Source organism: Dendropsophus ebraccatus, chromosome 1 (genome assembly GCF_027789765.1).
Source record: "Dendropsophus ebraccatus isolate aDenEbr1 chromosome 1, aDenEbr1.pat, whole genome shotgun sequence".
In the NCBI taxonomy this organism is placed as follows: Eukaryota; Metazoa; Chordata; class Amphibia; order Anura; family Hylidae; genus Dendropsophus; species Dendropsophus ebraccatus.
Window position 1 is genome coordinate 202,637,833 of NC_091454.1, and position 21,142 is coordinate 202,658,974.

Here is a 21,142-nt window from a genome sequence, read left to right on the forward strand (position 1 = left end):
TAAGAATTATGGACTACAGGCATAACAATGCTTTGTAGTGCCCTAGCATGGTCACATTGAATTTCCCTGCAAACTCTCCCCAGGCGTATGGCATGTGGTCTGGTGCTGATCTGCTTACCCATGCTTCATGTAACACGATCATATGACGTCTGTGTATAGAGACATGAATGGAGGAATACACTGACATGACTGTGAGCATGATTGGGATAAAACAAAAAATAGGCATGACACAAAGCAATAAGTTTTCTTTATTTCATCTGGTAGAGTCACACAACAGTACACACAGTAAATCTATGAGATTTTACTGACATCAGAAAATGTCATCAGGCCTAACGCCATACCATAAACCAATGAATCTATTCATCAGCCAACCACAAGAATGGCCGTTTCTAGATATAGAAGGTTAATATCTAAAGGTCTATTCACACTCTATGCATTGTATTTCAGGAAGATTTGTTCACACATCCTACATTAATATATGCAGGGGTGTAGGATTATTGTGCGTGAAATCTCCCTTAGTGCTGTACATAGCACAGCAAGCAGCTATACCACCTCCTGTATGCCCACATGGTGCGCCATAAAAACTAGTGCTACACATTAACTTTTAAGTAAGGCTAGGTTCACACTGTTTTTGCAATCCATTTTTTTTCATCCTTTTTTTGCACAAAAAAAAACGGCTGAAAAAACAGATGCATTTGTGTGCATCCGTTTTGATCCATTTTTCCATTGACTTCCATTATAAAAAAAAACGGATCGAAACGGATCCGTTTTTTTAACGTACACAAAAATGTAGCTGACCTTACTTTGGTGTCCGTTAAAAAAAAGACAGATCCGTTTTTTTTTTTTTTTTAATAATGGAAGTCAATGGAAAAACGGATCAAAGCAGATGCACACAAAAGCAACCGTTTTTTTTTCCATCCGTTTTTTTGCAAAAAAAAAAACGGATGAAAGAGACGGATGAGAAAAACGTAGTGTGAACCCAGCCTTATTCTATAAAAATAAATTTATAAATACTCTAGGATATATATATTATTTTATTTTAAATAAATAAATAAATTGTGTAATGAAAATCTAAATACTTTTTATGGTTTAAACCTGTAATGACTGCAGGAGGAGAGGCCTTTCTGGGCTTCAGGTCAGGCCTAGGATGGTATGAAAAGCTACAATTCATGGAGAGGACTGTACCTCACAGATAGGTGTTACTGCCACTAGGAGGTGGGTGTCCCTCCTCAAAAAAGAACTTGGTGACTCATAGGCCGGAGCTTGGTAAACATAGGCCGGAGCAGTCATATAAAGCTACGGACACCATACTATACATCTACCCTACATGGTTTACCCCTTCCCTTCAGCCATTACACTTAGGGCCCTATTCCACCGGACAATTATCGTTCGCATAATCGTTAACGATTAACAATCTCAAACGACCGCTATTGCGAAAGACCTGAAAACGTTAACTCATTTCCACGGAACGATAATCGTTACTTATGATCGTATTTGCAATCGTTTTTTTCTTTGCTATTTCTTCGCTATTGTGTTCGTGTCTACTGCAAATGACCGAACGACGTCTTATTCAATGCAAACGATTTGCGAACGAGCAACGCTAAAAATAGGTCCAGGTCTTATAAAGCGATCAACGATTTCTCGTTCGGTCATTAATCGTCAACTGCATTTCAACCGAACGATTATCGTTTAGATTCGAACGATTTAACGATAATCTAAACGATAATCGTCGGGTGGAATAGGGCCCTTACTCTCCTATACTATATGACAAGATACTTTACCTCCATTTTAATGGATGACTAATTTGCTCAGTGAATATTATTCTGTCTTTATACTATCCTAATGTCTGCCTTGTCTTCTACTTCTTTAGTTGCATATTTACAATCTACGGCACCCCACTTTCCTATACAGAGTGTTTCCTGGGAGGACATTACACCATGTATCACCCCTGTACACCCCCTACCACTATGCAGCCCACGAAGCATGGGAGAGTCCATTGAAAGCCTTGGAGACTGTCTGACATCCACAATGACCTGCTGTAGCACTGCTGTATCCAGCCATTCCACTGGTTTTGCCTGCTTTAACACCCTCTCAGCATCAGCACATTCATCTTCATGGGCATTGCATCCTTTATTATTCAATAAGCTACCAGGTGTCTGTAGGGTAATACAGAAGTCAATGGGATGTTATTGAGTATCTACAGCAAAGGAGGAACCTTCTGCTTAACGCCTTATGTAGTGCAGTGTGTAAGTGACCCAATGGTTACTTACATGCTGCAGCTGCAACACAAAAAAAGGATTAACAAGCAGAAGACAGATCTCTGTTTCAGTGCACTGATAACCTCTGACCTCTGTTCTCCAGCTGTGCAATCAAGTAGGAAAATCTGCAGAGTTCAGGGGTTATCAGGGCATATCTCCTTGTCTTCTGAACTTTGGGTCACTTACACACTGCAGTACATAAGGGGTTAAGCAGAAGGTAGTCTGCTACTGCACCTATGTATTTACCCATACGGCTCCTAATGGGCCCTTATAGATAAAAAAAAACAGCAAGCAGCTATTGGCTCTCTGCTCTGCCAGTCAATCTTGTGGCTGCAGCCAGGATTCTGCCTCTGGCTACAGGATATTTTATTTTTTTATACATATGTGCAGTGCTTTGTGTTGTAAACAAAGCACTGCACATATTTTTGCTATGGGGCCCCGTGAATCCTAGCTACGCCCCTGGTGATGAACTCTGTTTGGCTTGGATTCTCGCAAGCTCTGCCACCTTGGTTTCTCTCGAGTCCTTACAGATTGCCCGTGGAGCTGCCAGTTTCGGTTGTCATTTAGTCTACTCCTTTTTGGGCTCCTTACTACCCCCTAGGCCCCTAGTAACGTTCCCCACTCCCTTAGAGAGTCTTCTTCACCAATCACCAATATACTTTATGCAGTGGACATAATGGACCCATTTTTTATTTTTTTTTTAGTCCGTTTAACGTATACATTTTATGGAAGAAAGAAAAAACGGATGCATTTGTGTGCTATCCGTTTTTCCATTCTTCCATTATTTGAAAGAAAAAAAAATATGCATCAAAGCAGATGTTTTTTCCCCCTTTTTTTTAGCATACAGAAAAAAGTGGTTGACCATGTTTTGTGTATGTTAGAAGTAACCATTTAAAAATGGACCCATTACATGGACAGCAAAAACGCAGTGTGAACCCAGCCTTACAAGTTGGCCTGGAGGTGGAGGTGGAGGTGAAGGTGGAGTTACTGGACTTCATTGCTCCCAAAAACTGGAATAAGGCTTTTCTCCTTACGCATATAGGGGGAGATTTATCAAACATGGTGTAAAGGGAAACTGGCTCAGTTGCCCCTAGCAACCAATCAGATTCCACCTTTCATTTTCCAAAGAGTCTGTGAGGAATGAAAGGTGGAATCTGATTGGTTGCTAGGGGCAACTGAGCCAGTTTCACTTTACAACATGTTTGATAAATCTCCCCCATAATGTCTAATGTTTTGCTCAGGAGAAGAAGTATTAAATTGTCGTTTAATGGTATTGGTGTTCCGCCATTCTCCACAGAATCTTCCTCACTGTCCCTGATAACTGCTGGCCATGTAGAGTTTCCAGAGACGTGATACTATGGTTTTCCGTTATCCCTGGACTCCTTTCTTGGATTAAGAAGGGACTTTTGTGCTCTTTCCATACGGCTGCTAGGACAGCCATTCCCAGACAATGGACGTTTCTCGTGCCCCCTCTATAATGGGTTGGGTAGCAAAACTCCAACTGTGGCACGTGGAGGAGTTAGAAACTAATGACCCAGAAAGGTCTGAAGCCTTCTATACCACCTGGGCCTGTTGACTTGAATCTATGGTTAGAAATTTAGTGTCCATGGTAACAGACTACATTCAAACCCTGTGTAGTCTGATCCTGCAGTCACGCCGACTTCCATTAGTCCCGCACTTCTTACTAATCTACATTCTGTCGCCAACGTTGCACAAACATGAGATCCACTTTACACCATGAGGGGTAAGTAATATTTTTTGTAGTTAGTATATAACACTTTTAATGAAAATGGCAAAAATCAATGTTATTACTCACCTGTGGGCTATCGATTGTTGAATTCCTGCCATGTGGATTCAGAAAGCATAGCTTGGCTTTCATGAAGTCTTTCCTGCAATTACCAGCTGCCTCCTACATATATATGTAAGGGAAAAGTGAGGATCACCATTGCTTCTAGGATCGATAATACACACAAGCTATAATACGCACAAGCTATAACAAACATGTGATGCGTTCCATCACTCAGGATCTCCTGTGCTCAGTACAAACTGTTAAGGGTACCTTCACACGTACTGGACGTGAAAACCGCTGCGAGTTTGCAGCAAAATCTGCTGCGAATCCTGGTAGTGTGGAGTTTTATGTGGTTAAATACCCGCAGGGGAATTTTCATTCTGTAACCCGGCCCCTTTAACCCCCCCACCCCCACCCCCCCACCCCCACCCGCAGCCCACGCCCGGAGCATACATTACCTGCTTGGCGCTGCGGCTGTGTGAGGCTTGGCAGCACTGATTGGCTGATGGGGACCAACGGGAGTCGGGAGCCTCACAAACAGCCGCAGCGCCAAGCATGTAATGTATGCTCCGGGCGTGGGCTGCGGGTGGAAGGTTGCCGGGGGGGGGGGGGGTGAGGGGGGTGATTCGGGTTTAAGGGGATCGGGTTACAGAATGAAAATTCCACTGCAGGTATGTGACCCATTCAACTTCACTGTACTAGGATTCGCTGCAGATTGCGCTGCAAACTCGCGGTGTGAAATCCGCTGCAAATTCGGTACGTGTAAACCTACCCTTAAGGCATCAATGCCACTGTGCTTGTAGTGGAACAGGTATAGTAATACGTAGCATGCCTATATGCCCGTGCAGAGTGACACATGATGGGACTATTACAATAGTTACACCTTAGCAGGTCCAGAAGATTAGTGATCCATACAGCAATGCAGTGAGTGATTATCTGCCATGCTTTGGGAGAGGGATAAGGAACCTTCAGCCCTCCACCCAGGGCCACTTTAACCAGAGGGCACATGGTGCACGTGCACCGGGCCCACCCTGAGCAGGGTCGGCCTTTGCTCTGTGCGACCAGTGCGGTCGCACAGGGCTCCGGCCACCAGCCTGCCAGGGGGAGCGCCATAGGGATGGTTAAGTTACCCATCCATGGCGCCCCCTGCACGGCCCCGCCTGCTGCTGCGCTCTGCACTGTAGCTGTACAGGCAGCAGCGGCACTGACAGGTCGGGAGCCATTGGCTTCCTCCCTGTCAGTCATCCTTGTGGCTGCTCTCCTGTAGTGGTATCTGAGCTGAGTGATGTCACTCAGTGCTGACACTGCAAGAGGGGAGAGCGGCCTCTTGTGACTGCAGGTAAAGCACTGCCTGCGGCCACAAAGATGAGGTGAAGAGGAACGCGCAGACCCAGGTGAGCATACGTGTTTGTTTTTTTTGTTATTGGCTATATGGGAAGGGGGGCTATATAACGGGGCAGCACACAGCTGGGGTCCAGAGGGGGGGTCTATATACTACTGGGTGGGGGGAGCAAAAAGGGGGGCTATATAATGGGGGCAGCACACAGGGGGGCCTATATACTACTGGGGGGAGCATAAAGGGGGCTATATGACGGGGGCAGCACACAGCGGGGGTCCACAGGGGGGACTATATACTGCTGGGTACAAAGGGGGTCGTTATAATGGGGGCAGCACACAGCGGGGGTCTATACTACTAGGGGTGCCTTTATACTACTGGGGGGGGGGATGGGGCCCACAGGGAGGTATATGTAGCTAGGGGGGCACACAAGGGGTATATATATGACGAGGAGCACACAGGGGAGTATATATAACTGGGGGGGTGCACAGGGGAGTATATATAACTCGGGCATGCACAGGGGGGCTATATACTACTGGGGGGTGCATAGGGGGGTATATATGACTCTGTGAGCGCACAGGGGGGCTATATACTACTGGGGCAGCACAATAGGGTCTATATACTACTGGGGGCAGCACAATGGGGTCTATATACTACTAGGGGCAGCACGATGGGGTCTATATACTACTGGGGGCAGCACACAGCTGTCTATACTACTGGGGGCAGCACACAGCTGTCTATACTACTGGGGGCATCACAATGGGGTCTATATACTACTGGGGGCAGCACACAGGGGGTCTATATACAACTGGGGGCAGCACCTAGTGGTCTATACTACTGGGGGCAGCACACAAGTGTCTATATACTACTGGGGGCAGCACACATGTGTCTATATTCTACTGGGGGCAGCACACAGCTTTCTATACTACTGGGGGCAGCACAATGGGGTCTATATACTACTGGGGCAGCACACAGGTGTCTATATACTACTGGGGGCAGCACAGCTGTCTGTACTACTGGTGCAGCACACAGCTGTCTATACTACTGGGGGCAGCACACAGGGGGTCTATACTACTGGGGGCAGCACACAGGGGGTCTATGCTAACATTGGGGCTGCACAGAGGTGCCTATATTATATAGGGACCTTACTACTATATTGGGGCACAGAGAATACCTAATTATTAAGTGGGAGCACAGAGGGGTGTAACTACTACATAGGGGCACAGAGGGGGGTAACTACTATATAGGGGTACAGAGGGGTGTGACTACTATATAGGGGACCTAATTACTGTATGTGTTGGAGCCTAAAATGTTTCTCTGGCAGATTCTGGAGAGAAGATTCACAGCCGGGGGTAGACTTCAAGATGGCTCACGCTGGATGGAGAGAAAGAAAAGGTGACAGACTCTGATCAGAGAAGACGCCCCCTGTGAGTAAATGGATGTAACTGTTATAGGGTCTGTAGTGATAGTGGTCATGGTGTGGCGGTATTATGTAATGGTATCATTGGTGATATCTTTACAAAGTTATAAGGTAACTACCGTATGTATTGGGGCTCTTAATACAGTGTGGGGGCATTATACTGTGTGTGCAGCTCCGATTCTGATAGCACTGGGTTGGGGGGGGGCACTCTTGAGGGCTGTGCACTGGGCCCACCAATGTATTAAAACGGCCCTGCCTCAACCTGTTGCAAAACTACAATTCCCATCATGCCTGCACATTGTGCATAGTGATCATTTTAATTGAGAAGACAACTTTTTAATGCATTTTTAGATTGTCTTCTTAAAGAGGTTTCACTGTATATAGCATAATTTATTCTGGTCTTCCATGTAGCACATCCAGGACCCTTTAGAGGTTATGGATGCAACCACTTGCAACCACCATTTAGTAGTACCTTCCTAACTGTACATTGTCTTGATAAATCCACTATAAGCATACAGAGAAGGAGTTTACTCTGTTGTTCACAACTTACCCTGGAAAGTCTATAATGCACAGCTAAAAATAACAAAAACAAAAATACTGCAGTACCAACAATGGCGAAGATGATAAGGACAGGAATGAACCAAGTTCTGGCTGGAAAAGGGAAAAATGACACATCTTAGTGAGGAAGAAACCATGGCCCCCATACACATAAATTGTAAATTGTAAATCTTGTATTTATTTTGGGAGGTTGGGTGTAGGGTCTTTAGAGGTCCTTATCTGTGGTCTGTATTGGTTTAGGGGGTCTAGTCTGTTATCTATATATACCGTATGTATGGGAGTCTGATCTGGAAATTTATTATATTACATAAATATGACCTTAGAAAGTCATTATAATACACACTGTACCCTCGAAACTTAATACATTACTCATCATACCTCCTGAAATAAATTTCCCCATGAAACTCTTTATAATATATACCGTATGCCTTAAAATAAATTATAGGATAAACTGTGACATGTAAAGTTATTCAATATATAGGGTATATTGGACCCTTTTGTACCTTATGTAAATTTGTGCCAATATGGTGTTCCTCCCATCAATTTTTTTTCTTTCAAACCAACTAGTGTAAGAAAATACCATTTACCTTGAAGAACAAATGTAAGGTCCCATGGAGGAGTCGGGAGCTGTATCAGGGGCAGGAAGAACAGTGCCTTAGAGATATATGGGGAGATTTATCAAACATGGTGTAAAGTGAAACTGGCTCAGTTGCCCCTAGCAACCAATCAGATTCCACCTTTCATTTTCCAAAGAGTCTGTGAGGAATAAAAAGTGGAATCTGATTGGTTGCTAGGGGCAACTGAGCCAGCTTCACTTTACACCATGTTTGATAAATCTCCCCCATAGCCTGGACCTCAGATGGATGAGGCTATGCTAAAATTCAGAGCTGCCATGTTTAGGCCTTGTCTTTGTGGGGGGCATAAAGAGACTACAGCACCACCTCCAGACTCGGACAAACAGTCTGCAACCCCAATATGGCTGACGTAATGACATCACCTAATGAACACCAATCAGCATGAGACACAGTAGTGCGCTGTATAAGAACCCTGCGGCCTACGCAGTGTATCCAGGGAGCTAACCCATTGTGTGCTGACATCTAAGTTGTTTACCAGGAAACAGTCTAATATCTTTTAGCAGCAGTCACCTGTCAGACTAGTCGTTACGGGAACACAAACAATATCAGACGTGGTGTTACAGGGTTGATATAAGACCTGTCCCTCAGGGCAACTAAAAGACAAAAAGAGCAAAACAAAACAAAAACTGTAGGCAATGTAATATATATTGTCATATGTATATATATAATATATATATATGACATATATATATATATATATATACAAATGCTGATTTGGGGTCAGCTCACCTGCTACTTCCACTCACGGTGCACGGCAAAGCCCGGAGCCAGGGCAACACATGCGAAGGGAAAAATCCAGCACCAGTGCAGCGGGTAAAAAACGTCCTTCTTTATTTATGCAAACTTCACATACAGGAAATAGACATGCGGTAGGTTGACGCGTTTCGGCGTATCTCACGCCTTGTTCACAACACAATATACCATATACTGTTTTCCCACAAGCTTATATGGGCGGTATCAGACATCACATGACACATAATTAAAAATCACAAACACATGAATTTAAAAACAAGCACAAAAAGTTGTACAAAAAATAAACCAAAACGATTGGGAAACCTAAAGCAAATCCGTTCTTAAACATATCTCAATGGCATAAACAGAAATGATACATAAACAATTTTAAGTTTTAGTATGTCATAATAAGATCGTGTCTAGCGTTTAGACCACCAGGAGATCTACTCCCCAACCTAAAAATCCAAAAAGATTCCCTGTTAAATAATTTTCTTTTAAGAGAGCCCCCTCTTTTAGATGGGTGAATTTTTTCTATGCCCATAACTCTAAGATATTGTACATTGCCTCCGTGTACCTCTCTAAAGTGTTTAGTTAGGGAAGACACATTTACCACCTCATTCCTACAATCCGAAATATGTTTACGTATTCTAGCCTTGAGGCTGGTAGATGTGCATCCTACGTACTGCAGGTTGCATTGTGTGCACATAGCCACATATACCACATATGCAGTATTACAATTAATGTAGCTGTGGATTTTAAAAACCTTTCCATTAGTACAGGACTTAATCTCCTTAGAAACCGCAACATGTGAACATGTCACACATCTTTGGTGTCCACATTTGTAGGATCCTTTAATGTCTAACCATGTTTTTTCCTGGTCTTTGCCTCCTGTGTACAAAGATGGAGATAGTATCGATCCCAGAGTCGGAGCTCTTCTGGATACGACCCTAACTCCATTTTTGGTCATGCTGTGTAATACCTCATCTTGCCACAAAAGTGGCAGATGTTTGTTAATGATGTTTCTAATCTGTGAAAACTGTTTACTGTATGATGTTACAAATACTATGTCATTAGTGCCCTGTTTATTACGTTTATATTGTCCCCTGTTGCGTGTTTGTTCGGTTAATAATTCTGCTCTATTAACCCTAGAAATCTTGCATGCTGCCTGATCCAGAAGCTCCTGTCTAAATCCTCTTTCTCTAAATCTTAGTTGTAATTTCTCCATTTCTAAAGTGTAGACATCCTCTCTGCTGCAATTACGTTTTAATCTAAGGCATTCACCATAGGGTATGTTGTTAACCACATGTGGTGGATGACACGACGTGGCCATGAGAATGCTATTTCCTGCACACTCCTTCCTATATGGTAGTGCCTCTATACATCCTTGGTTAGCATTGGCCACTAATCTGACATCCAGAAAGGTAATTTCATTGTTGCCAAAATGTGCAGTAAACTTGAGCCCAAATTCATTGCCATTAAGGTAGTCCACAAAGTTATGGAAGCAATTCTCACCATCTCTCCATATAACAACCAAATCGTCTATATACCTTCCTATCCATTGTATAGATCCAAAGAAAGGATTGTCCTCAGAAAATATATAATTGAGCTCCAGAACCGACATTACGATATTGGCGAGAGATGGTGAGAATTTAGCTCCCATACTTACTCCCTGTATTTGTAGGAAAAATTCATCATCAAAAACAAAATAATTGTGGTTAAGCAAAAAATCCGTGGCCATAATAAGAAACTCAATTTCTACAGCTGAGTATGAGCTGAATTTAGTCAAATAAAATTCTAATGAAGACATGGCAACTTGTTTAGGGATTGACGGATACAATGCCACAACGTCTAATGTTCCTAATTTCCATTCTTTATTCCATCCCATATTATTAACGATGTTGAGAACATGTTTAGTGTCCCTAATGTGGGAGGGAGTTATGCCCACTAGTGGTTGGAGGAAATGGTCCACCCAAGCCCCCAATCTTTCCCCCATAGAGCCTATCCCGGCCACTATAGGTCTTAAAGGGGGAGGAAAGATACCTTTATGAACCTTTGGTAGAGAATGGTATACAGGAGTAACAGGATCCTCAACATAAAGATAGTCAGCTATTTTTTGATCCAAAGCTCCCAAAGCAACACCATCCTCCAACAAACGTTTTAATTTGGAGAGAAACACTTTCTTGGGGTCACACGGCAGCTTACGGTATATATTAGTATCTGATAACATTTCATGATTCATTTTTTCATAAAGACCTGTATCTGACAGAACCACTGCGCCTCCTTTGTCCGCATTGCGGATAACCAGATTTTTATTGTTTTGTAATTCCCGCAAGGCGGTTTTTTCCTGAACCGTTAAATTATCAGAGTCATGGCGCCGGGGTTCTCTTAGTTCAAGAGCAGTGAGGTCTCTTTCCACCAGCTCCTGGAATCTATCGAGGGCCTCACACCTGGAGGATAATGGATAGAAACCAGGATTGCTGGTCCTGAAAGACGCCCCATGGGAACTATCCCCTACAGCCGATTCAGAGGCAAGATCTTGCAAATAAAGTGCCGACATTTGTTCAGAAAAACTAGTGCACATATGTACAGATTTAACATGACTATCAACCATATCACCTTCTGATTTCTGTAAATTAAAAAAATGTTTTTTAACTGTTAGGTTACGTGAAAATGTATTAACATCAAGAATGGTTTTATATAGATCAAAGTCACAAGTGGGAGAAAAATTAAGTCCTTTTTGCAGTACAGATAGTTGACTATCAGAAATAATAAAGCTGGACATGTTAATAACAGAAAGTTCATGTGTTAGTTGCGTTTTGGGTACCTTCTTGCCGCCATGTTTGCTTAACCACAATTATTTTGTTTTTGATGATGAATTTTTCCTACAAATACAGGGAGTAAGTATGGGAGCTAAATTCTCACCATCTCTCGCCAATATCGTAATGTCGGTTCTGGAGCTCAATTATATATTTTCTGAGGACAATCCTTTCTTTGGATCTATACAATGGATAGGAAGGTATATAGACGATTTGGTTGTTATATGGAGAGATGGTGAGAATTGCTTCCATAACTTTGTGGACTACCTTAATGGCAATGAATTTGGGCTCAAGTTTACTGCACATTTTGGCAACAATGAAATTACCTTTCTGGATGTCAGATTAGTGGCCAATGCTAACCAAGGATGTATAGAGGCACTACCATATAGGAAGGAGTGTGCAGGAAATAGCATTCTCATGGCCACATCTTGTCATCCACCACATGTGGTTAACAACATACCCTATGGTGAATGCCTTAGATTAAAACGTAATTGCAGCAGAGAGGATGTCTACACTTTAGAAATGGAGAAATTACAACTAAGATTTAGAGAAAGAGGATTTAGACAGGAGCTTCTGGATCAGGCAGCATGCAAGATTTCTAGGGTTAATAGAGCAGAATTATTAACCGAACAAACACGCAACAGGGGACAATATAAACGTAATAAACAGGGCACTAATGACATAGTATTTGTAACATCATACAGTAAACAGTTTTCACAGATTAGAAACATCATTAACAAACATCTGCCACTTTTGTGGCAAGATGAGGTATTACACAGCATGACCAAAAATGGAGTTAGGGTCGTATCCAGAAGAGCTCCGACTCTGGGATCGATACTATCTCCATCTTTGTACACAGGAGGCAAAGACCAGGAAAAAACATGGTTAGACATTAAAGGATCCTACAAATGTGGACACCAAAGATGTGTGACATGTTCACATGTTGCGGTTTCTAAGGAGATTAAGTCCTGTACTAATGGAAAGGTTTTTAAAATCCACAGCTACATTAATTGTAATACTGCATATGTGGTATATGTGGCTATGTGCACACAATGCAACCTGCAGTACGTAGGATGCACATCTACCAGCCTCAAGGCTAGAATACGTAAACATATTTCGGATTGTAGGAATGAGGTGGTAAATGTGTCTTCCCTAACTAAACACTTTAGAGAGGTACACGGAGGCAATGTACAATATCTTAGAGTTATGGGCATAGAAAAAATTCACCCATCTAAAAGAGGGGGCTCTCTTAAAAGAAAATTATTTAACAGGGAATCTTTTTGGATTTTTAGGTTGGGGAGTAGATCTCCTGGTGGTCTAAACGCTAGACACGATCTTATTATGACATACTAAAACTTAAAATTGTTTATGTATCATTTCTGTTTATGCCATTGAGATATGTTTAAGAACGGATTTGCTTTAGGTTTCCCAATCGTTTTGGTTTATTTTTTGTACAACTTTTTGTGCTTGTTTTTAAATTCATGTGTTTGTGATTTTTAATTATGTGTCATGTGATGTCTGATACCGCCCATATAAGCTTGTGGGAAAACAGTATATGGTATATTGTGTTGTGAACAAGGCGTGAGATACGCCGAAACGCGTCAACCTACCGCATGTCTATTTCCTGTATGTGAAGTTTGCATAAATAAAGAAGGACGTTTTTTACCCGCTGCACTGGTGCTGGATTTTTCCCTTCGCATATATATATATATATATATATATATATATATTATATTAAGGATGGTCCGAACAGAGTTCGGATCGGGCTCGTATGAACCCGAACCCTCGGTAATGATTCCCGCTGTCTGCCTGCTCCGTGCAGCGGGCGGATCCAGCGGGAGGACCGCCTGGAAAACTGGGATACAGCCATAGCCATAGGCTGTATCCTAGTTTTCCAGGTGGTCCTCCCGCTGTATCCACCCGCTCCACGGAGCAGGCAGACAGCGGGAATCTGATGACGAGCGTTCTGGTTCATACGAACCCGAACCTCGGAAGGTTCGGACCATCCCTATATTATATTATTATTATATTTTGTTATCATTATCATTTATTATTATTATATACTAGCCCCATACACATGTTCACGTATATATACTAGGGTCACATGACTTCTGGACACTTCCACATACCTTGAGTTACAGGGTAGACAACGGTTGCATGGGGAATCCATGGGGCAGTAGGTTCCATTCTTGCACTGACAAATGGTATTTTTAGTAATATTACATGGTGACAACTCTTCCTGATCTGCGGCCGTGAGACAAAAGTAAGAGTTAACAAGGAACTACTAGTCTGCAAACAATAGAATAAGCAAAGAAAACCATAAACTTTGTAGCTATATAACCATAAGGAAGAAATTTTCTGTATTTCCCCTCTTTATAACCCCATATACCCCAGTCCGACACTGCTCTTGGCTAAAATTTCTTGAAATTTAAAAAAAGAAGAACCACCACATTGTGCTCACACAATGCCGCCACATAGTGCTGGGTGGCTCGGTTGGCCATTCACGTTCATTATTGTGGGCAGCCAACCAACAATAGTCCTTAGGACTGGACGATCCCTGCAATTGGCCGGCAAATGGACGTTCTCTTGTTTGTTGGTTGATCACTGTGCCTTTTATATGGGGCAGTAATCAGGAGAATATTTGCCCCATGTACATGTAACTTTAGTAACCTACTCATAGTAAGTATTTACCTGCACGGCATCGGGTACAAGTAAGGCAGCGGTCCAGGCCAGTTTCGTACTCGCTGTAGGTCACCCCGGGTATGCACATTCTACATATCCCCTGTGTATTAGGTATCACACAGTCCTTCTTCACAAAGTTTCCTTAAATGAAAAGTGCCATGTATAAGACCATGGGGGGAGGGCAAAGATTCTCAAATGTCTATGTCGTGTGATCAGATATATATAGTCTTCTTAGATTTTAAGCTTTGGTGACCAACACGCTCTTCTGGATTAGAAGGACTTCAACATCCTAAACTTTAATCTGTAATGAGACTCCATATAGTGTGCAGTATATAACAAAGTGATGTATACTATACAATGGAGAACCCAGAGACCATGAAACTATATTCCTTCACCATCTGTATACATCCTCAGGCAGGGGCGTAGCTAGGGGTTCAGTCTAGGGGGGGGCAAGCAAGTCTGAGTGGGCCCCCAACCGATTAAGTTACCCATAGGGAACCTCAGCAGACGACACTGCTTTCCAAATAATAAAGGAAATATTCTACTACATTACTCATAGAGAATAGAAATTGAGAGCAGTATAAAAGGCTTTTTACTTTTCACATATATGGCCATGTAAAATTTAAAGGGGTTATGCAAGATTAGAGAACCATAATTGCTTTGTTCCAGAAACAGCACCACCCCTGTCCTCAGTTTGTGTGTGGTATTGCAACTCACTTCCACTGACGAGAACGGGCCAAATTGTAATACCACACATGTCAATTCTTTGGGCGGACAGCGGAATCTGCCGGAGCATATAATAGAGCCTATGGAGCCGATGGGGAGTGAAGCAGGAGTGCACGGGGATGAGTGGCAGATGCCACACATAATTTTCTGACAGAATTACTCTGTGTGCATATACGGTCTAGTGGATAAGGGGTTTAGTAGTGGAGGTATAGTGCAGGGGTACTCAACAACTTTTAGTGAAGGTCCACTTACCGGGGTCTATTGTCAGGTGAAGGTCCGAGCTGAACATCAGTAGGAAACGTGTTTTGTTACTTTGTCACAAACGTTCAACTATTTATATACAGAATTGCTGCTTATTAGCGGGAAAACTGGCATTTTTTTCTCTCTCACCAGGCCTTTGATATTAGGTACAAAGGGGGTGACTGCCCTGGTAATATATAGCCCCCCTGTTGCTCCCCCAGTAGTGTATAGCCCCCCCTGTGCGCTCTCCCTCAGTAGTATATAGCCCCCTGTTGCTCCCCCCAGTAGTATATAGCCTCCCCGTGCGCTCTCCCCCTGTAGTATATAGCCCCCTGTGAGCTCCCCCCAGTAGTATATAGCCCCCCCTGTGCGCTCTCCCTCAGTAGTATATAGCCCCCTGTTGCTCCCCCAGTAGTATATAGCCCCCCTGTGCGCTCTCCCCCTGTAGTATATAGCCCCCTGTGAGCTCCCCCCAGTAGTATATAGCGCCCCTGTGCTCTCCCCCCAGTAGTATATAGCCCCGTGAGGTCCCCCCCAGTAGTATATAGCCCCCCTTGTGCTTTGCCCCTGTAGTATATAGCCCCTGTGAGGTCCCCCCTGTAGTATATAACCCCCTGTGCGCTCCCCCCAGTAGTATATAGCCCCCTGTGAGGTCCCCCCTGTAGTATATAGCCCCCTGTGCGCTCCCCCCAGTAGTATATAGCCCCCTGTGAGGTCCCCCCTGTAGTATATAGCCCCCTGTGCGCTCCCCCCAGTAGTACATAGCCCCCTCAGTAGTATATAGCCCCCTGTGAGGTCCCCCCTGTAGTATATAGCCCCCTGTGCGCTCCCCCCAGTAGTATATAGCCCCCTCAGTAGTATATAGCCCCCTGTGAGGTCCCCCCTGTAGTATATAGCCCCCTGTGCGCTCCCCCCAGTAGTATATAGCCCCCTCAGTAGTATATAGCCCCCTGTGAGGTCCCCCCTGTAGTATATAGTCCACCTGTGCGCTCTCCCCTTGTAGATGCCCCCCAGACAGAAAAAAAAAAATAACAAAAACAACTCACCTAGCACCTCGTTCCTTGCTGCGGCTGTCTTCTTCTCTTCCCGTCGGTCCGGCCCCCGGCTGATACGCGCTCTGTAGGGATGTCCCGAGGATTCCCCAGCAGAGCGCGCATCAGTGACCTCAGCGTACGCCGCCGGCCTGCAATTCCGGGATGGACAGGCCGGCAGCGTACACTGAGGTCTGTGGTGCGCGCTCTGCTTGGGAATCCCCGGGACATCCCCAGAGAGCGCGTATCAGCCGGGGGGCCGGACCGGCACTGCCCCCAGCCCCACAGGCGTACTGACATTTAAGGACAGTACGCCTATGGGGCGGGAGGCAGTGCGGTGGGGAGCGGGACCTCCTAACCGCCCCGGGACGGACCGGATCCGGGGCGGTTAGGAGGTCTGACCAGGGGCCCGGACCGCGGTCCGCCAGTTGAGGACCCCTGGTATAGTGGATAAGGGGTGTAGTAGTGGAGGTATAGAAGAGGGGTTACTGAGGGGGACTCGGGAGACACTGAGGGGGACTGGGGGGACACTAAGGGGGACTGGGGAGACACTGAGGGGACTGGGGGGACACTGAGGGGACTGGGGAGACACTGAGGGGGACTGGGGAGACACTGAGGGGACTGGGTGGCACTGAGGGGGACTGGGGAGACACTGAGGGGGACACTGCACTGAGGGGGACTGGGGGGACACTAAGGTGACTGGGGGGACACTAAGGGGGACTGGGGAGACACTGAGGGGACTGGGGAGACACTGAGGGGTACTGGGGAGACAGGGGGACGCTGAGGGGGACTAGGGGGACGTTGAGGGTGACTGAGGGGACACTGGGGTGACGCTGAGGGGGACTGGGGAGACACTGGGGGACACTGCGCTGAGGGGGACTGGGGGGACACTAAGGTGACTGGGGAGACACTGAGGGGGACTGGGGGGGACACTAAGGTGACTGGGCAGACACTGAGGGGGACTGGGGAGACTGAGGGGGACGCTGAGGGGGACTGGGGTGACGCTGAGGGGGACACTGAGCTGAGGGGGACTGGGGGGACACTAAGGTGACTGGGGAGACACTGAGGGGGACTGGGGAGACTGAGGGGGATTGGGGGGACACTGAGGGAGACTGGGGTGATTCTGAGGGGGACTGGGGAGACACTGAGGGGGGCTAAGGGGACTGGGGAGACACTAAGGGGGGCTAAGGGGACTGGGGTGACACCGAGGGGGGCTGCGGCAGCTGGGGGTAATTGGAGCAGGAGGGCACATACACCTCCACCTCTCACCTCCGCACACACGTTCTCCTCCCGGCCAGGCATGGAGCTCCCCGGTCTCTGGAGGCAGCCGCAGGGACTACAGGAGAAGGTGATCACGTCGCTGATGGTCCTGGAGCTGTACAGCGGGATCGAGACTAACTCCCCCGATCCCGCTGTACAGCTCCATGACCCGCAGCGACGTGATCACCTTCTCCAGAGACGGGGGAGCTCACCAAACATCTAGCCTCCACTCACCTCTCTCCAGCTTGTGTCGCGCCCCACACCGCCTTACCCTTCTCAGGACTGCTTGCGCGCCTGAGTCAGCGCGCAGCACGAAATTATTTTTCGCCCAGCCCTAGTGGGAGCGGCGGCCCCCTCTACCCCTACCCAAATTTCGCTACAGCCATGTTCACACTACGTTAGTTCCGTGAAAATCACGGCCATTGTTTCCACAGGCAGGCTGAAGGGATCCCAGCAGGAGTGTATACACATAGGGGGAGATTTATCAAAGGGTGTAAAATTTAGACTGGTGCAAACTGCCCTCAGCAACCAATCACAGCTCAGCTTTAGGCAGTGCTGAAAGGAAAGCTGAGCTGTGATTGGTTGCTGTGGGCAGTTTGCACCAGTTTAAATTTTACACCCTTTGATAAATCTCCCCCATAGTATACACTCTCGGCAGGATCCCTAGCGGCGCAGCGAGAAACTGACATGTCAGTTTTCTGTGGCCACTATTCATTGAATAGCGGCCGCAGAAAACCCTGTCAGTGCACACTATGGAGCCACTCGCTCCATAGTGTGCAGTGGGGAGTTCTGATGCTGGCGCACACGGATGCAGCGCTAAGCGCTAACTAAGCAGCGCTAAAGATCGTCCGGCCAGTACTCATACGTAGTGTGAACAAAGCCTCGGTCTATAAGAACATGCACATATACAGAAGTAATTTCACATATAACTCACCTGCGGGGCATTTGAGACATAAGATGTAGCCATTCATATAATAGGAATTATTACGTGTCATGGTTTGTATGATGAATGGGTCACATCCCATGCCCTTCACCTGCAAAAGGGGAAATAAACTGAACATAGCAAATTTGCATAGTGGCTATCCTGCTCCTGCAGACCTGGGATCATGGGTGTAGTGGGGGAGGACATGTATGAAGGAGTAAGTATATAGGGTTTTGGGGGGACTGGATTATTTTACAGGTCTGATCTAGGGTCTTAATAAGTTAAGGTGTCAGAATAAATTTAGGGGGGTCTAAGGGTCTATTCACACATCAGTATATTTTTTTTACTCTGCAAATTTAAAGAGGTAGTTTACTCCGAAAAAAAATTCTTTCAAATCAACTGCTGCCATGAAGTGCCAGAGATTTGTAATTTACTTATATTAAAAAATCTCAAGCCTTCCAGTACTTATCAGCTGCTGTATGCCCAACAGGAAGTTGTATTATTTCCAGTCTGGAGAGCAGGAGAGGTTTTCTATGGGGATTTGCTGCTGCTCTGGACAGTTCCTGACATGGACAAAGGAGGCAACAGAGAGCACTTTGTCAGACAGGAAAGAAAACACCACTTCCTGCTGGACACACAGTAGCTGATAAGTAATGGAAGACTTAATATGTTTTAATAGAAGTGAATTACAAATCTCTGGCACTTCATGGCACCAGTTGATTTGAAAGAAATTTTTTTTTGGTGGACTACCCCTTTAAGTCCACTATTTGCAGCAGCAATCTGCAAATTTCCATCCATGTTTTTTGTTGATCTGAAAAAATGAAAAAGTGTGGTTAATAATAAGGCTGGGTTTACACTACATTTTTGCAATCCATTTTTTTTTTTGCAAAAAAACGGATGAAAAAAACAGGTGCATTTGTGTGCATCTGTTCTTCCATTGACTTCCATTATTAAAAAAAAGGATCAAAACAGATCAATTTTTTTAACATATACAAAAATAAGGTCAGCTATGTTTTTGTGGTTTTTTTCCCCAAAATGGATGAAGAAAAAGGATTACAAAAATGTAGTGTGAACCCAGCCTTATCTAGTCACTATTTGTGGATTGGAGATCTGTACTTTTTGCAGCTTCTATTGTGTCCGTGGAGGAATTTCAGTCCTTTTTTTTTTTTTTTTTTTGCGGTACGGATCATAGCTCGGAAAACAACTACGGATGTATGAATGGAGCCATTGAAATACATTGATCCTTTTTGTGTGAATAGGGCCTAAATGTGGATTAGAAGTCATTTTCCCTATGCATGTCTACCAGACTGATATAGATGAATACGGAAAGTGACTTCTGTAGCTGTGAAATACAGATGGACATAACAATGGTAAGAAATGATTTCTGACACCAGAACAGCGACATAGCCAGGAAAAGAATGGTGCCCTGGAAGAGGAGAATCAGCTCGGCCATTGAAGCACAGGGCAGGGAAAATTATTCTTCTGTAATATCCATTGATGAAAATTTGCAGGATTCTTAGGATTCTGTATACAAGAGTATATAACAGAATATAAGAACATAAGCTGTATCCACTATGGTCTTACATTGTGTATAGTAATATAACTATACAGTATTGCAATGTGATGATTGTGATCTGGTCACTGTGTGGCTCTAGCCTTATTCAGCTCTATGGATGTGGATAGAAAAGAGACAAATCACCAGCATGGAGACCCAACCACGACTCAACCCGAAATCTCTAAAAATAAAAAATCAACAATTTGAACTAAAAATTACATTTTGCAGCTGCTGCATGACAGCTGATATAGTGAAGCAGGGAACGGATCATTTACCAAGCACAATGCAAAAATCTTCTATCAATTGTAATAGGTCCTAATAGAAAAAGGAGCATTGTATGAATTACTCACTAGATAAAGTATAGAGAAACATCGGATGGTGAGTACAGAGGCATAGCCACGTGTCCAGAGGTAAGACCCGTACAACTGCATACTGATATATGAAGAATAAAATGTCTGACTGCTTATATATACACAGCCTCACAATAACAAGGAAGTAATGTAGTGAAAAATAAGAAGGCATCTTGGTTAGGTGACTCCCCATTTATGTCCCGCAGCTAAAAGTCCTGGAGCTGTAATGCTAAATCGTTTTAACCATCTACCACTGATTTCAAGGGAAGATATGTAAAAAAAAAATGCATTTGTTCTGCACAGAAAAATAATTTCTTGCTGATCCGCAAAAATAAAAAAGTGTAGTTAATAATAAGGCTGGGTTCACACTACGTTTTTGCAATCCATTTTTTTTTTGTTTGTGCAAAAAAAAGGGATGAAAAAACTGATGCAGTTGTGTGCATCCATTTTTCCATTAACTTGCATTATTTAAAGGGAACCTGTCACCCCCCGTGCCGTGGTGAAGGCCTCCTGATCCCCCGCTAGAGCCCCGTATACTTACCCCATCTCGCCAAGTCCCGTTCCTGGAGCCGGTCCCGTGACGGAGATATCCCCGTCTGAAGCCCGGCGTGCACACGTCTGAGATGAGTCTGACGCCCATAGAGAATGAATGGAGCCGTCATTCTCTATGGGTGTCGGACTCATCTCAGCAGCGCACGCCGGGCTTCAGACGGGGATATCTCCGTCACGGGACCAGCTCCAGGAACGGCATTTGGCGAGATGGGGTAAGTATACGGGGCTCTAGTGGGGGGGTCGGGCGGCCTTCACCCCAGCACGGGGGGGTGACAGGTTC

The 21,142-nt window shown here is 44.9% G+C and overlaps 1 protein-coding gene across 1 annotated transcript; it reads right to left on the reverse strand.

Annotated features, from left to right (window-relative positions):
* Positions 1-230: 230 nt before the first annotated feature.
* LOC138784041 (uncharacterized) lies at positions 231-20,994 on the reverse strand. The gene is made up of 9 exons (XM_069959487.1): positions 20,852-20,994; positions 20,311-20,392; positions 18,418-18,517; positions 14,236-14,367; positions 13,674-13,788; positions 8,507-8,589; positions 7,354-7,454; positions 4,075-4,167; positions 231-2,156 (listed from the first exon to the last, which is right to left on the reverse strand). The coding sequence occupies exons 1-9, from the start codon at positions 20,992-20,994 to the stop codon at positions 1,830-1,832; spliced, it is 1,176 nt and encodes a 391-aa protein (XP_069815588.1). The 3' UTR covers positions 231-1,829.
* Between the last annotated feature and the right edge of the window lie 148 nt (positions 20,995-21,142).

What these genes read in the sequence shown, in the direction of transcription:
- LOC138784041 (XM_069959487.1), bottom strand. Translation starts at nt 20,994, where the DNA reads ATGAGTCCGACACCCATAGAGAATGACGGCTCCATTCATTCTCTATGG. An exon ending in TGCATTATAGACTTTCCAGG is followed by an intron (nt 4,168 to 7,353) that starts GTAAGTTGTGAA and finishes ATATATATGTAG; the next exon opens with GAGGCAGCTGGTAATTGCAG. An exon ending in CAACAATCGATAGCCCACAG is followed by an intron (nt 2,157 to 4,074) that starts GTGAGTAATAAC and finishes ATTACCCTACAG; the next exon opens with ACACCTGGTAGCTTATTGAA.